Source organism: Aquarana catesbeiana, linkage group LG09 (assembly GCF_042186555.1).
Source record: "Aquarana catesbeiana isolate 2022-GZ linkage group LG09, ASM4218655v1, whole genome shotgun sequence".
Classification (NCBI taxonomy): Eukaryota; Metazoa; Chordata; class Amphibia; order Anura; family Ranidae; genus Aquarana; species Aquarana catesbeiana.
The window spans coordinates 305,527,297-305,541,787 of NC_133332.1; the positions used below are offsets into that span (position 1 = coordinate 305,527,297).

The 14,491-nt window shown below is 44.1% G+C and overlaps 1 protein-coding gene across 5 annotated transcripts in view; it reads right to left on the reverse strand.

The window, feature by feature from the left end:
• Window positions 1-832: 832 nt before the first annotated feature.
• Window positions 833-14,491, reverse strand: part of LOC141107310 (HEPACAM family member 2-like) — a 133,229-nt gene continuing 119,570 nt past the window's right edge. For 2 of the 5 annotated variants that reach the window (XM_073598004.1, XM_073598001.1), the window contains exons 3-5: window positions 6,583-6,610; window positions 5,356-5,384; window positions 833-1,201 (exon numbers count right to left, since the gene is read on the reverse strand). In XM_073598004.1, the coding sequence (XP_073454105.1) occupies window positions 1,095-1,201; window positions 5,356-5,384; window positions 6,583-6,610 (164 nt within the window). In that variant the 3' untranslated portion in view covers window positions 833-1,094. The remainder of the gene's footprint in view (window positions 1,202-5,355; window positions 5,385-6,582; window positions 6,611-14,491) is intronic. The other 3 variants (XM_073598003.1, XM_073598005.1, XM_073598002.1) reach the window with 3 other exon arrangements.

A 14,491-nucleotide genomic window follows, 5' to 3' on the forward strand; every position in this document is an offset into this window, starting at 1 on the left:
CTTTGTCCACATTTGGGAAATTTTCCTTCTCTTCCTATCACGGGAAAAATGAGGAGAGGGCAAATCCCCCAAGGGCCTTTGTTGATGGCCTTTGGGCTTGTGTTGATGGCAAAAGGTTTGAAATCAATTAAAGATACTTCTGGGATAATTCAGAACTAATTGAATGGTGCATTTGACTTGCAGTTGACCTCCTTCTAACGTGCATTTAACCTTTGAACATCCAATAGCAAAGTTAACACTACCAATCAAAATGCCCTGTTACTCCAGTCAGTTCGTACTGCTTCCAGGTACTGGTTGGGCTGGGTACAGGCTTGTCAAGCTCGATCATAGGACTATAGGAAAATGGTGCCCTCCCGCACACTGTTAAGTCACACTACCGGTCACAACTATGTTAAAATGGCTTCAGCCTGCTCTTCACCTAGGGGAGGACCCCCCTCCAGAGGAGGGGGTTTTCTCCTAGGTGGAGACCGAGCTCTAGAGGGGGTTATACCATGAGTGGAGCCTAGGCTGAAGCCATTTTAACATCGTTGTGACTTAACAGTGTGTGGGAGAGTGCCATATTGCCGAAGTCCTATGATAGAGCTTGACAAGCATGCATTTGATCTTCACACTGGTTTTGATTTCCCATAGGCTTGTATGGAAATGCAAAACCTATTTGAGGTGAACAAATGCCCATTGACACAGGATTTACAAGGCTCAGGAAGGGTTTTCAATCTAGGTTAGCTTTTAATTGCTTTCTGTATCCCTAGTAGGAGCTTTGCTTCAATTTTTATCCCGGTGTTGGGCATCATCAGTCCCGATACTCTTTTCATGTAGGACAAATACAAATAACTAAGATTTAACATTTCTTTATTCTATGCTCAACTTAAAAAAAAAGCACATTTTGGTTGGAGTTCTGGCTAGAAATGAGACGTAAGGTAAAGGTGATATTGTGGGTATTGATGTATCTCAATACTCCATTGTCCAGTAAAGCAGCAAATGAATACGGCCTTCTTTGTTGTGCTAAAATGGTTGAAGACTCTTCAGGTAAACTTCTTTTAAAGATGAAATCTTCCTGTCCCAAATATAAGCAGAAACATCCGCATCAACGATCCTCAGTCACACCCCCAGCGTCGTAAAATGAACGCAAGCACAGCGATCGGAAGGAAACAGAAGGCTGTTCGTAAAGAGAAAATGATAACATTCTTGGTTGTGTGTTCACCTGCAAGAGGTGAGAATGTGAAGTGAATTGGCAAGAAATATGGTGCCTATGACATACAGCATTTATGAATAACCAATAAACGTTAAACCCTGATTCATGGATGCAGCCCAGGTGGAGCAATGAATGCTATCAGCTCACAAGGTTTATATTATAATCAACAGGTGTTTTTTTACACTTACTAGGCCTTGGTCACAGGGGCACCGAGGCTCATATTCCATGAATGGGCCATTTTTTAGTGTCTCTAGATGCTGCCTTGCTCGTACTCTCTGCACTAATTCACCCTAAAGGTGTTCTATCGGGTTGAGGTCAGGACTCTGTGCAGGCCAGTCAAGTTCCTCCACCCCAAACTTGCTCATCCATGTCTTTATGGACCTTGCTTTGTGCACTGGTCCAAATCAATTGGTGGAGGGGGGATTATGGTGTGGGGTTGTTTTTCAGGGGTTGGGCTTGGCCCCTTAGTTCCAGTAAAGGGAACTCTTAAGACATCATCATACCAAGACATTTTGGACAATTGCATTTTTCCAACTCTGTGGGAAGAGTTTGGGGATGGCGCCTGTGACAGACTCACCCGGGACAGAGGCTATTGGAGGGGACTGAACGCAAGCCTCTTGCCCACTGATTATGGGCCCTAGCATTTGGGGGAATGGTGCTCTCTGTGAGCTGTATGCCTGGGGACCCTGGGGTTGGTGTTACTTTGGATTCAGCTCCATGTCCCCCCAAAACACGCAGACTCTGGGAACCCTTTATATGCCATATTAGAATGATAAGACTGAATTATACTGTTGGGACACATCCTGTGAGGAGATGCTGGTGTCATCAACTCCAACTACCTGTGTTTATGTTAATTGAATGAGCTGATGACATTGTCCTCTATACAATCTAGGAGACGGGACGACTCCTATTGGAGCTGCTGCTATTGTGAGAAAATGTCCTGTGATAATTAACTCAGTCTGGGCAATAGGTCATGTCTCAGTCACCTAGGCTGTATAAAGGATTAGTTAATTAGCTCATGTTAATTAGGTTAATTAGGTTACGTTTGTATTGTTAGAGTAATATTTTCTCCTGTATATAAGACTGTATTCTGGTTCTGAATAAAGTGAGTTCATGTTAGCAACAAGCAAGTGTCACCTTGTTTTGTGCTCAGAGAGGTTGGAATATCTGATATCTGTATACAGACTGGGAGGAAGTGGTATATGACGGAAACACTCAAGCGGAGTGTGGGACGTTCCGTGACAGCGCCTTCCTGTTCTAACATGACTGCTCACCAGTGCACAAAACAAGGCTCATAAAGACATGGATGAGCAAGTTTGGGGTGGAGGAACTTGACTGGCCTGCACAGAGTCCTGACCTCAACGCAATAGAACACCTTTGGGATGAATTCGAGTGGAGACTGCAAGCCAGGCATTCTCGTCCAACATCAGTGCCTGACCTCACAAAAGTGCTTCTGGAAAAATGGTCAAACATTCCCATAGACACACTCCTAAACCTTGTGGACACCTTTCCCAGAAGAGTTGAAGCTGTTATAGCTGCTAAGGGTAGGCCAACTCAATACTGGACTCTACAGACTAAGACTGGGATGCCATTAAAGTTCATGTGCGTGTACTTTTGGTAATATAGTGTATCTGCTTATCTTGGAGTTCGGCTTTAAGCATCAAGGTCTATAAATATTTGGGATGGCACTCAAAGTTATATTAAAGCTTTGAATAATAAACATGTTGCACTTCTTTCTCTGTGTGATGGTATAGCACAGAGCAGCCCCAATCCTCCTCTTCTCCAGTTCTCCATTGGTGCTCCTGGCTTTTCCTTTTTGGTGAGTGCCCCCCATAATAAGCTGCTTTCTATATGGGCACTTGTGCAAACTCACTCCCAAACCACCCTGTCTGTGTCTGTTGGCACAGGCAGGGTGACTCAGCCCCTTGACTTATAGTAGCGGGAGGCAATCTCCGCAAGGCAGCTTTAAAGTGTACCTGTGCCCACACTATGGGCATGACATTATTTACATAGTGTTAACAAACAGTAAAGGAACTGTATTCCAGGAAAAATTGATTTTTCAAATTTTTAGATGAGGCCAGCATGATTAAATTTAATGATTGCTACGTAACATCCATAAGGCTGCTGGGGACACTAAATTGTCAGTAGTAGCCCATGGCACGTACAGTCTGAGCTGTGACCATTCGGTGGTGCTGCAGTGACTTCTAGTTTCCTAGGGCTCGTTCACACTAGCTTTGATCTCTGAAGAATGACCCACATTCGGGTTGCTCTTCAAAGAGCATTTGACAGGCAGGAAGACAGCTTCCTATCGCCTCCTTACTGTCTGCTTTAACCCCTAGAATCCTACACCAGCAGACTGCAGCCATGTGCACTGCACAAGGCTGTAGGGTGCTTTCAGAGCAGTGCCATTCACTTAAAGCAACAGGACAGGGGGTATAATTCCTTCCACAAGCCACAAAGTGAAACGCCGTGGCATGTGTACACTCCCACTGCCCCTGCAACTAAAGAGAGACTGATTGGGGAGCAGTAAAAATGCAGCTTACCCACAGGCTGTCATACAGAACTTTTGGCTTTGATACTTTGAGCCACTGACCTAGAACACCAGTCTAAATAAGGCCTTCTGACGTGGCAGCGACATTCGAGATAGGCATACTTGTTCTTGGGCCCAAGTTCTTGATTAGGAAACTCTATATGATAACAGAAATCTTAAAGTGATTCTAAATTTTTTTTTTTTTTAAATAACACACATTATACTTACCTGCTCTGTGTAATGGTTTTGCACAGAGCAGCACCAATTCTCTTCTTCTCGGGTCCCCCGCCTGTGCTCCTGGCTCCTCCCTATTAACCAGTGCCTCCAATAGCAAGCCGTTTGGTATGGGAGCACTGGTGCATGCTCAATCTCAAGCCCTGCTCTATGCATCCATAAGACACACAGAGCTGTGGTTCAGCCCTGCCCCCTCCTCATTGGCTGACTAGCTGTGATTGACATGCTAATGGGTCCCACTGCTGTGTCTCAGCCAATGAGGGATGAGAGATCCGGGACAGCTGAGGCTCCCGTGCACATCACTGGATCCATAAGGGGCTCTGGTGAGTAGCCATTGACAGCCAGGGACCAAGTATGTTCAGGTCCGCAATAGCAGCCTGCATACTTCCTCGTTACAGACACCATATTACCAAAAGTATTGGGACGCTTGCCTTTACACCCACATGAACTTTAATGGCATCCCAGTCTTAGTCCTTAGGGTTCAATATTGAGTTGGCCCACCCTTTACAGCTATAACAGCTTCAACTCTTCTGGGAAGGCTGTCCACAAGGTTTAGGAGTGTGTCTATGGGAATGTTTGACCATTCTTCCAGAAGCGCATTTGTGAGGTCAGGCACTGATGTTGGATGAGAAGGCCTAGCTCACAGTCTTTTCTCTAACTCATCCCAAAGGTGTTCTATCGGGCTGAGGTCAGGACTCTGTGCAGGCCAGTCAAGTTCCTCCACCCCAAACTCCCTCATCCATGTCTTTATGGACCTTGCTTTGTGCACTGGTCCAAATCATTTGGTGGAGGGGGGATTATGGTGTAGGGTTGTTTCTCAGGGGTTGGGCTTGGCCACTTAGTTCCAGTGAAGGGAACTCTTAAAACATCAGCATACCAAGACATTTTGGACAATTTCATGCTCCCAACTTTGTGGGAACAGTTTGGGGATGGCCTCTTCCTGTTCCATCATTACTGCGCACCAGTGCACTAAGCAAGGTCCATAAAGAGCAGAGACTGCGAGCCAGGCCTTCCCATCCACATCAGTTTGGAGCGGAGGAACTTGACTGGCCTGCACAGAGTCTTGACCTCAACCCGATAGAACACCTTTGGGATGAATTAGAGTGGAGACTGTGAGCCAGGCCTTCTCGTCCACATCAGTGCCTGACCTCACACATGCGCTTCTGGAAGAATGGTCAAACATTCCCATAGACACACCCCTAAACCTTGTGGACAGCCTTCCCAGAAGAGTTGAAGCTGTTATAGCTGCAAAGGGTGGGCCAACTCAATATTGAACCCTACGGACTAAGACTGGGATGCCAATAAAGTTCTTGTGCGCGTAAGGCAGGTGTCCCAATACTTTTGGTAATATAGTGTATTTCTTTTAAACAGGAAAAGAAAATGAAAAGCAATAACTTACATGCTGTAGTAGAGTTGTCAGTAGCAAACCTAAAAACAAATAAATAAATAGAATAAAATTTGCATTTGTGTAGTATATAAGTGTATATATAGTTAAAGGAGAACTCTATTCTGTATGGAAGAGCCCTGGGGCCATCATAAAAAAAATACAGAATTATGAGTTTGAAAAAAAAATTTTTTTTTTACAGAATTCTGAGTTTGAAAGTCAGAATTCTGAGTTAGAAAATCAGAATTCTGAGATTCAAAGTCAGAATTCTGACTTTGAATCTCAGAATTCTGGAATTCAAAGTCAGAATCGTGAGTTTGAAAAAAAAAAATCTACAGAATTCTGAGATTTAAAAGTCAGAATTCTGAAATTTAAAGTCAGAATTCTGAGTTTCAAAGTCAGAATTCTGAGTTTAAAAGTCAGAATTCTGAGATGAATTCTGACTTTTAATCTCAGAATTCTGACTTTTAATCTCAGAATTCTGACTTTGAATCACAGAATTCTGACTTTGAATCTCAGAATTTTGTAGAATTTTTTTTTTTTAAACTTACATTTCTGAATTTCAATCTCAGAATTCTGAGTTTCAAAGTCAGAATTCTGTTTTTTTTTTATGATGGCCCTAGGGCTCTTCTATAATTCTGGATCAAACTCAGCTCAGCACACACTAAAGGGTCTATTTATAAAACGTTAATTGGACGAATGTCACACACATTTGTGTAGGATGCATGCATTTTATTCCGTAATAGGTAATTCCTATGGTCATCTGCTCCATCTAGAGGCCAAAATGCAGTATGCTGTATGTTTTAATTGAGGTATTTCAGAAAAATGATACCACATTTTGGACACTAGATGGAGCTGACGATTATAGGAAGTAATTTATTGCAGAAATTATAGTCACAGTGTGTGCAGTCTCCATGAATGTTTGAAGCATTTATCCAACGAATGTTTCATAAATAGACCCCTGTATGTTGGGCTATGTATATCATATCATGGGGTATTATTGAGTGTAAAAGTTAGCATTTTGCATGAAACTCACAGAAGCAGATTGTTCTTTCAATTCCTATTGCACAATATATGGAGCCAATATTACTCTCTTCTTAACTGCATTTAAAAGCTGCCTGGGGTAAAAAAGTGTTCATTTGTTCAACATTTAGTAACTGGGTTTATGTTTGGCCAGATGGGCTTCTTTTTATTAATGTCTAGTATATTAAATGCTGAAAAATAATAGTAAAAAGTGAATACCCATTTGCACTGGATATAGGTGACAAGCCTGCAAAAAAAAAAAAAATGTTATTCAATATATATATATATAATAAAAAAAAAAGTGTTATTCAGATTATCAGGGATAACCTCAAGAAAAGGAACTGCCATGTCAATTATAGCAGCCAACACATATTACCCATCAGTTGATGAGAATTCTCTGCATGTTGAACATACCAGAAATATATATTTGTGTTATATATCCTCATTGCTCTCATCACACATTGGTTAAAGGGAATGTATAAAGTTTTTGTATATACTGTGATCAATTATTGTATTCAGGAAAAAAAAAAAAAAAAAAAAAAAGATTGTATTAAAAATTAGGTAAATATGAAATATGGCTTATGGATATTTAATATGTGCCACTTGTAGGCAGCTGTTTGCAAACTCAGAAGTCGCTTTGCAGAAGCCAGATTTACAGTTGTAAATTGTTGCTCTGAATAGCCTGAAGAACCTTTGTTGTGAAAAGATCTGACCAGCAGGAGAGATCAGATTACACATACTGCTAAAGGACACACCCCTGAGAAAAACAGCTAGCCAGTCACATGATACAAAATAAAAATTAAACTCAATAGCGCAAATAGAGGGTGGATAGGGATAATCCACAAAAAAAACATAAGTGTCTATATATAGAGGAAAATCATGGTGTAACAGAGTCCACTTGAGGTGATGTCTGCTGCTTTTCTTACGAGGGTATTAGATTTCCTCTGTGCTCTAAAGCAACAAGCAAACAGAAGGCTCTGCCATCTAAGTGTATCAATTTATTAAAAACCATGAGTTAAATGTAGCGCCCTGCTCCTGTTGATCAGGCGCTTATATGTAAATTTAGTGGGTTATCTGTTCTGTACATAGTTCAGATTTAATCTATGGCTAAATTAGCCTCTGTTCCAGCATTGGCTGTGTTGTGTGCAGTTTCACACTGTCGCCTGTAGGTGTCGTTGTCACCACAGGCCGGTGTTGAAAAAACAACAAGCTGAAGTGTATTGAGTGCTCTTCTTTCTCAGAAGCAATTCGGCAGAGGTGGTCCACTGCATAGTGGCCAACAGTCCCGATTTTCCCGGGACAATCCCAATTTTGGGACCCTCGTCCCGATCGGAGGCTGTCCCAAATCGGGATTTGCCCAGGGAAAATCGGGAATGTTTGCAATTTACATTTTTTGGAAGCTGGAAGTTCAGAGGTCTGCTGAGGGGGTCTGCACTGATGGAGGGGGGTCTGCTCTGAGGGGGTCTGCACTGATGGAGGGGGGTCTGCTCTGAGGGGGTCTTCTCTGAGGGGGCCTGCACTGATGGAGGGGGGTCTGTTCTAAGGGGGTCTGCACTGATGGAGGGGGGTCTGCTCTGAGGGGGTCTGCACTGATGGAGGGGGGTCTGCTCTGAGGGGGTCTGCACTGATGGAGGGGGGTCTGCTGAGGGGGTCTGCACTGAGGGGGTTCTGCTCTGAGGGGGTCTGCACTGATGGAGGGGGGTCTGCTGAGTGCATCTGCACTGATGGAGGGGGGTCTGCTCTGAGGGGGTCTGCACTGATGGAGGGGGGTCTGCTCTGAGGGGGTCTGCACTGATGGAGGGGGGTCTGCTCGGAGGGGGTCTGCACTGATGGAGATGATGGAGGGGGGTCTGCTGTGAGGAGGTCTGCACTGATGGAGGGGGGTCTGCTCTGAGGGGTTCTGCACTGATGGAGGGGGGTCTGCACTGATGGAGGGGGGTCTGCACTGAGGGGGTCTGCACTGATGGAGGGGGTCTGCACTGAGGGGGTCTGTACTGAGGGGGGTCTGCACTGATGGAGGGGGGCACCTGATGCAAGGACGGACTCTGCTGGGGGCACCTGATGCAAGGAGGAACTCTGCCGGGGGCATCTGATACGAGGACAGACTCTGCTGGGGACACCTGATGCAAGGATAGACTCTGCTGGGGACACCTGCTGCAAAGACGGACTCTGCTGGTGGCACCTGATGCAAGGATGGACTCTGCTGGTGGCAACCGACGTGGCAGGTGACACACTCAGGGATCCCACTGATTCGGCATTATGGTGAGTTGAATGATTTAATTTTATATTACAATGTAATAATAGAAATAATGCGCTTCAATCATCCTGACACCATAACATTCATGGTGCTGGGATGATTGAAGCGCTAACACCAGGTGTTTGGAGTATCTTTATCTGCTGATTGTTAAACTTTCTAGAATACACATATTTCTATTGTTGTGTAGGATCTGGGGCTGCTGTCCCTTCATTCCTCTCTCCCCCTTTCCCTCTCCATCCCTCATTCATCTCAGACTCTAACCACACCCTTTGAGCCACGCCCATTTAAGCCACAACCACTATTCACGTAAACCACGCCCATTTTTTGTTGCGGCGAGCTTCGCATGCCACAGTTTTATTTTTATTGCTAAGCCACGCCTACAAACGCATGCCCCACCCCCTAATTATTATACAGCTCCGCCTACAGCCAGAAAAGTGTCCCACATTTTTTTTTTGCAATGTTGGCAACTATGCCACAGCTATGCATTTTGGGAGAGGGTACTTAAGAGGCAGACACCATTTTTGGTTTTCTTTTACCTGCTGGCCCTCCTGGCCTAAAGGTATGTGGCGGCTTCCTTTCAGTCTCGAGACCATGCTGGCCCGAGGCTACGTTACCATAAGTGGGTCCAGAGGTCGCCTGGGGACTGCTGGTTTAGAGGTGGTCCCGTGCTGTCTGTCCTGCGGGAAGAAGCCAAGCAATTGAGAAGATCCAGGGGAGGACTCATCTTGGAGAGGACCGTGTGGAAGGCTGGTATCTCAAGAGAGGCCTGGTGACTCAATTTGAGGATGCATCCTAACCTAACTTACCGCACAGTACTGCCGGGTCGGCTTAAAGGTTCTGGTACTGTGTCGCTGTTCATCTAAAACCATTACATCCTGTGGCAGAGGATCGTATAGCTATTTTGTTTCTCTAAAGTCTGTGGCAGAGACTTTTTGTTCGTGCTCCATTCCGGCTGTTAGGTCAGTGAGAGAGACCTATCCGGGTGGGCAGAGATCTTTGGACTGAAGGTATAATCGTCTCTAAGATCTTCAATCCCTCAATGATCTGAAAAAGGTATTTGAATTTTCCTGCAACTCCCTTTCTACCTCTTCACTGCTACTTCTTTCAAGTTTTTTTCATTAAAGCATTGGAAAATTACTAAAGTGACCAGTGCATACATTGTTGGATACAAAGCTCAACATGGACTCTAGGTTCCTGATATGGTGAAACTACAGGTAAAGGGTGACAGTAACAACCCGAAATATTTCAACAGCTCCTTCGGGGGTTAATGCTACATAAAGAAAGTGTTAGAATGCACTCACAAAAGGTAGCAAGAAACAGGCATGTCATCAGTCCTTGTTCCCTGGCCAGCCTCAGGGAGCAGAGGCTCAGGATGAAGCTTGTGTAAGTCTCTGAATACCCCGCTGTAGATCGGATGGAGTGTGGCTGAGTGGTTTCTACAGGGGCTCTGCTGGACCGGCAGTAGCAGGCAAAGGGATCCCCAGGCTGGAGCTGTAACCACATTGGAACGCAAGCCAGCGCTGGGACCGGAATCAGAAGGACGTTGGAACGTGGTGATGTCACAGAATGGGTGGCAACATGTTTCGAGGGAACCCGCTCCTTTGTCAAACCAAAGAGAAGGGAAAAAGCCAGCGAACAAGGATTAATGACATGCCTGCTTCTTCCTACTTCTGTGAGTGCATTTTAACCCTGTGTTGTATTCATGGTATTTAATAAATTGATATACTTAGATGGTGGCTCCTTCTGTTTGCTTGTTGTTTTAGCCAGTCACATGATCATCTTATTACATTTCTAGGGAAGTCACATATGTATCTAGAAAGCTGCTATTATTGCAATGGTTAAATGGAAGTTATGTTTTGAATTTTTGCTAGTGTTAGAAAAAAATAGCTGTCCGCAGATAATGATGGAAAGGTCATTGTGATAAAATTATCTTATAATAGATTTTATTAACAGTTTATTGGTATGCCATTCTTTTCAATGAAAGTGCTGTTACAGTTTGTGTTCTTGCGCTGTGGGCATTTGTCCCTAGGTGCATACTGCCCTAAAGATTAGTACCCCTCAGTGCACCATCCAGCCGAAGCAGCTTTCAGCCACTCCAAAAGTTTTACAGGCTGCCGTCAGCGTGGACGGGATGGATGGTGTACCTGTGACTTCCACTCCAGTGGCAGCTGGTGCTCCATTTTTTGGGGGAGGGGGGCAGCAAACAAACCAAACCACCACCCCCCGCCTGCCAGCCCCGCACTTACCCCATCCAGGTCGCGGACGGCTTCCCTGGCTTCTCCTCCTGGCCAATCCGGTCTTAGAACCCGCTTTGTGTCTTGATTGGCCAGGAGGAGAAGCAGGAAGACAATAGTGAATCAACATTCGCTGTTGTTACAAGTGGGTGGGCTTGGGGTGTTGGGGAGCCCAACCTTTTTGCAGCCAATTAGAGCCTCAGGCTTTAATTATGTGCTTCACAAAAATAAAAAACCCATAGAAATCCATGCGTCCAGCACCCTGCATGGAGCTCCCCTTATGGACTGGCCGCCGTTGAGAATCGCACCAAAACATCAGGATCTCATACACCAGGGCCTTAGAATGGAGTATCAAAAAATGTAGCCAAAATTTGCATGTACAAAGCTGCACCATGTGGTATCTGCTTTCATGGGTTTGCATTAGGTAAACCCTTTCTATTGGGGACAGGTTAGCTTTTTTAGTGAATAGTGAAACTACAATAAAATAAATATAAAGACACAGTGAATAGCAATAGATAATGAGCACCAAATGTTTTGTGTGCTACATATATGCCCCTTTCAATCACGGCGCCGACGGACCAGAAAAATATAAAAAAAAAAAAAAGCTCTGCCTCGATGGGTGGTGTCCCTCCAACTGCTGTCTTCTCGTGGTGACAGCTGTTATATAGGCAAGGGCGGGGACACCAGGTGATGTAACCAAGTGACCCCGCCCCTTCTGACGTCATGTTCCGGATCTGGTATGGATTTGGGGGGGGGGGGTTATTTATTTATTTTTTTTAATTTTGTCGTGGAGTTCCCCTTAATATCTATACCAGACCCAAAGTGCCTGGTATGGACTGGGGGGACCCATGACGTTTTTTCCTTGATTTTTATCTATACTACCGGGAGCCGGCAATACATTACAGCCGCGAGCAAGTTTACATGAAATTTTTTACCTTAGAAATGTCATTTCGCTATTTTACAGGCAGGCTAAGGGGACCCCCCAGGCACAATATTTAAAAGAAATATTTTATTTTTAATGTTTCACTTTAAGTATTAATAAAATCACTGCTCCTGAAAAAACGGTAATTTTTAAAACTTTTTTTTGCATTGATACATATCCCCTGGGGCAGTACCCAGGTCCCCATACACTTTATATGGAAATAACTTGCATATAAGCCTTTAAAACAATCACTTTTGGTTTTTCATGTTTGTGTCCCATAGACTTTAACGGGGTTCGCGTGTTCGCAGAAATGTTTTGCCTATTTGCATGTTCTGGTGCGAACCAAACCGGGGTGGGGGGGTGTTTGGCTCATCCCTATTAAAGAGGTTATGGCAGTCTGGTGAGTGGTATTCCAGTAGAGCACATGACACAATGACACTTCACATTAAAGAATCAAGAAGCTTTGTTTAACCACTTCAGCCCCGGAAGATTTGGCTGCTCAATGACCAGGCCATTTTTTGCGATACGGCACTGCATCATTTTAACTGACAATTGCGCAGTTGTGCAACGCTGTACCCAAACAAAATTGATGTATTTTTTCCCACAAATAGAGCTTTCTTTTGGTGGTATTTGATCATCTCTGCGACAATTTTGAAAAAAACACAAAATTTTGTACTTTTTGCTATAATAAATATCCCCAATTTTTTTAAAAAAGCTATTTTTTTTCTCAGTTTAGGCCGATATATATTCTTCTACATATTTTTGGTAATAGAAATCACAATAAGCGTATATTGAGCGATTTTGCGCAAAAGTTTTAGCGTCTACAAAATAGGGGACAGATTTATGGCATTTTTATTATTATTATTATTTTTTTACTAGTAATGGCGAGATTTTTATTGAGACTGCGACATTATGGCGGACACATCGGACACTTTTGACACATTTTTGGGACGATTGTCGATTATAGAGCGATCGGTGCCATAAAAATGCACTGATTACTGTATAAATGTCACTGGCAGGGAAGGGGTTAACACAAGGGGGCTTTCAAGGGGTTAACTGTGTTCCCTGGGTGTGTGTTCTAACTGTAGGGGGAGGGGACTATTAGGAACTCAGGATCTGCATCTCCTCTCCTCACAGAACAGGGAAGTGTGTGTTTACACACACACCTCCCTGTTCTGCCTCGCTTGCCCGCGATCGCGCATGGCCGGTCACGAGCATCGGCACCCCCTCAGGGCAGCGGTGCACGCCTGCTATCCTGCTTAAAGGAGCCAACGTACAGCTATGACGGTTCACGGGATCGTGCCGACCTGTTTTAGTATAATGACGGCGGCTGGTCGGCAAGTGGTTAAGAAGAACACAAATTAACTTTATTTGAAGCACTATATGTTATTTTATTTTATTTATTTTTTTGCACTTTATTAATTTTATGCACTTTATTTAGGAGCATATTGCATCTGTGTTTGCTATAATATTATTTATCGCACGTTTTAGCTACTATTGCACCATATACTTGAGTAGGGATGAGCTTCATGTTCAAGTTGAACCCATGTTCGACTCGAACATCGTCTGTTCGGCCGTTCGCCGAATTGCGAACGATATGGGCCGTTCACGCCAAATTCGTGTGGCGCGTCATGGCCCATAATTCACTGCGGCATCGCAGTGCATTGCTGGCTGATGATTGGCCAAGCATGCATTATGACCCGCATGCTTGGCCAATCACAGCGCCGTCTGAACAGAGAGCCGTAATTGGCCAAAGCCAAGGAGGCTTTGGCCAATTATGGCTCAGGGGATTTATTACACGCCCCACACTATATAAGGCCGCCTGCACGGCGGCCCTGTGTAGTGTGTGTTCCGGCATTGAAAGCGATAGACAGAGAGACAGTGCCATTTGATTTAAGTTAGATAGATTAGGCAGGACAGTCAGTGAGTTAACTGCACTCACAGTGTATTGTGTATATATATATATATATGCATCCCAGGTGTTGTGTGTGTGTGTATATATATATATATATATATATATATATATACACTGTATTCAGTTTAGCTAGATCCGTTCCTGTTATCTTCCTACTGACAGGCAGGCTTGTCTTGTTACAGTATTTACAGCTACCTGAAGAAAATTGCTGGTGTTCTTTTGATCCTATTAGTATCACAGTCAGGCAGCTAGACTATTTACAGTTAGTGTAGTGCGTCCTCCTCACAGTGTTCAGTTAAAGCTACAAGTTAGTTTAGTGTGACCTCTGCACAGTGTTCAGCTAAAGCTACAAGTTAGGGTAGTGCGTCCTCCTCACAGTGTTCAGCTAATGCTACAAGTTAGTGTAGTGCGTCCTCCTCACAGTGTTCAGCTAAAACTACAAGTTAGTGTAGTGCGACCTCTGCACAGTGTTCACCTAAAGCTACCTGCAGAAGGTTGGTGGTGTTTTCCTGATCCTATCACTACCGCAGGCAGCTAAATAAGCTACAAGTTATTTTTTTGCGAACTCTGCATAGTGTTCAGCTAAAGCTACCTGTAGAAGGTTGGTGGTGTTTTCCTGATCCTATCACTACTGCAGGCAGCTAAATAAGCTACAAGTTAGTGTAGTGCGTCCTCCTCACAGTTTTCAGCTAAAACTACAAGTTAGTGTAGTGCGACCTCTGCACAGTGTTCAGCTAAAGCAACAAGTTAGTATAGTGCGTCCTCCTCACAGTGTTCAGCTAAAACTACAAGTTAGTGTA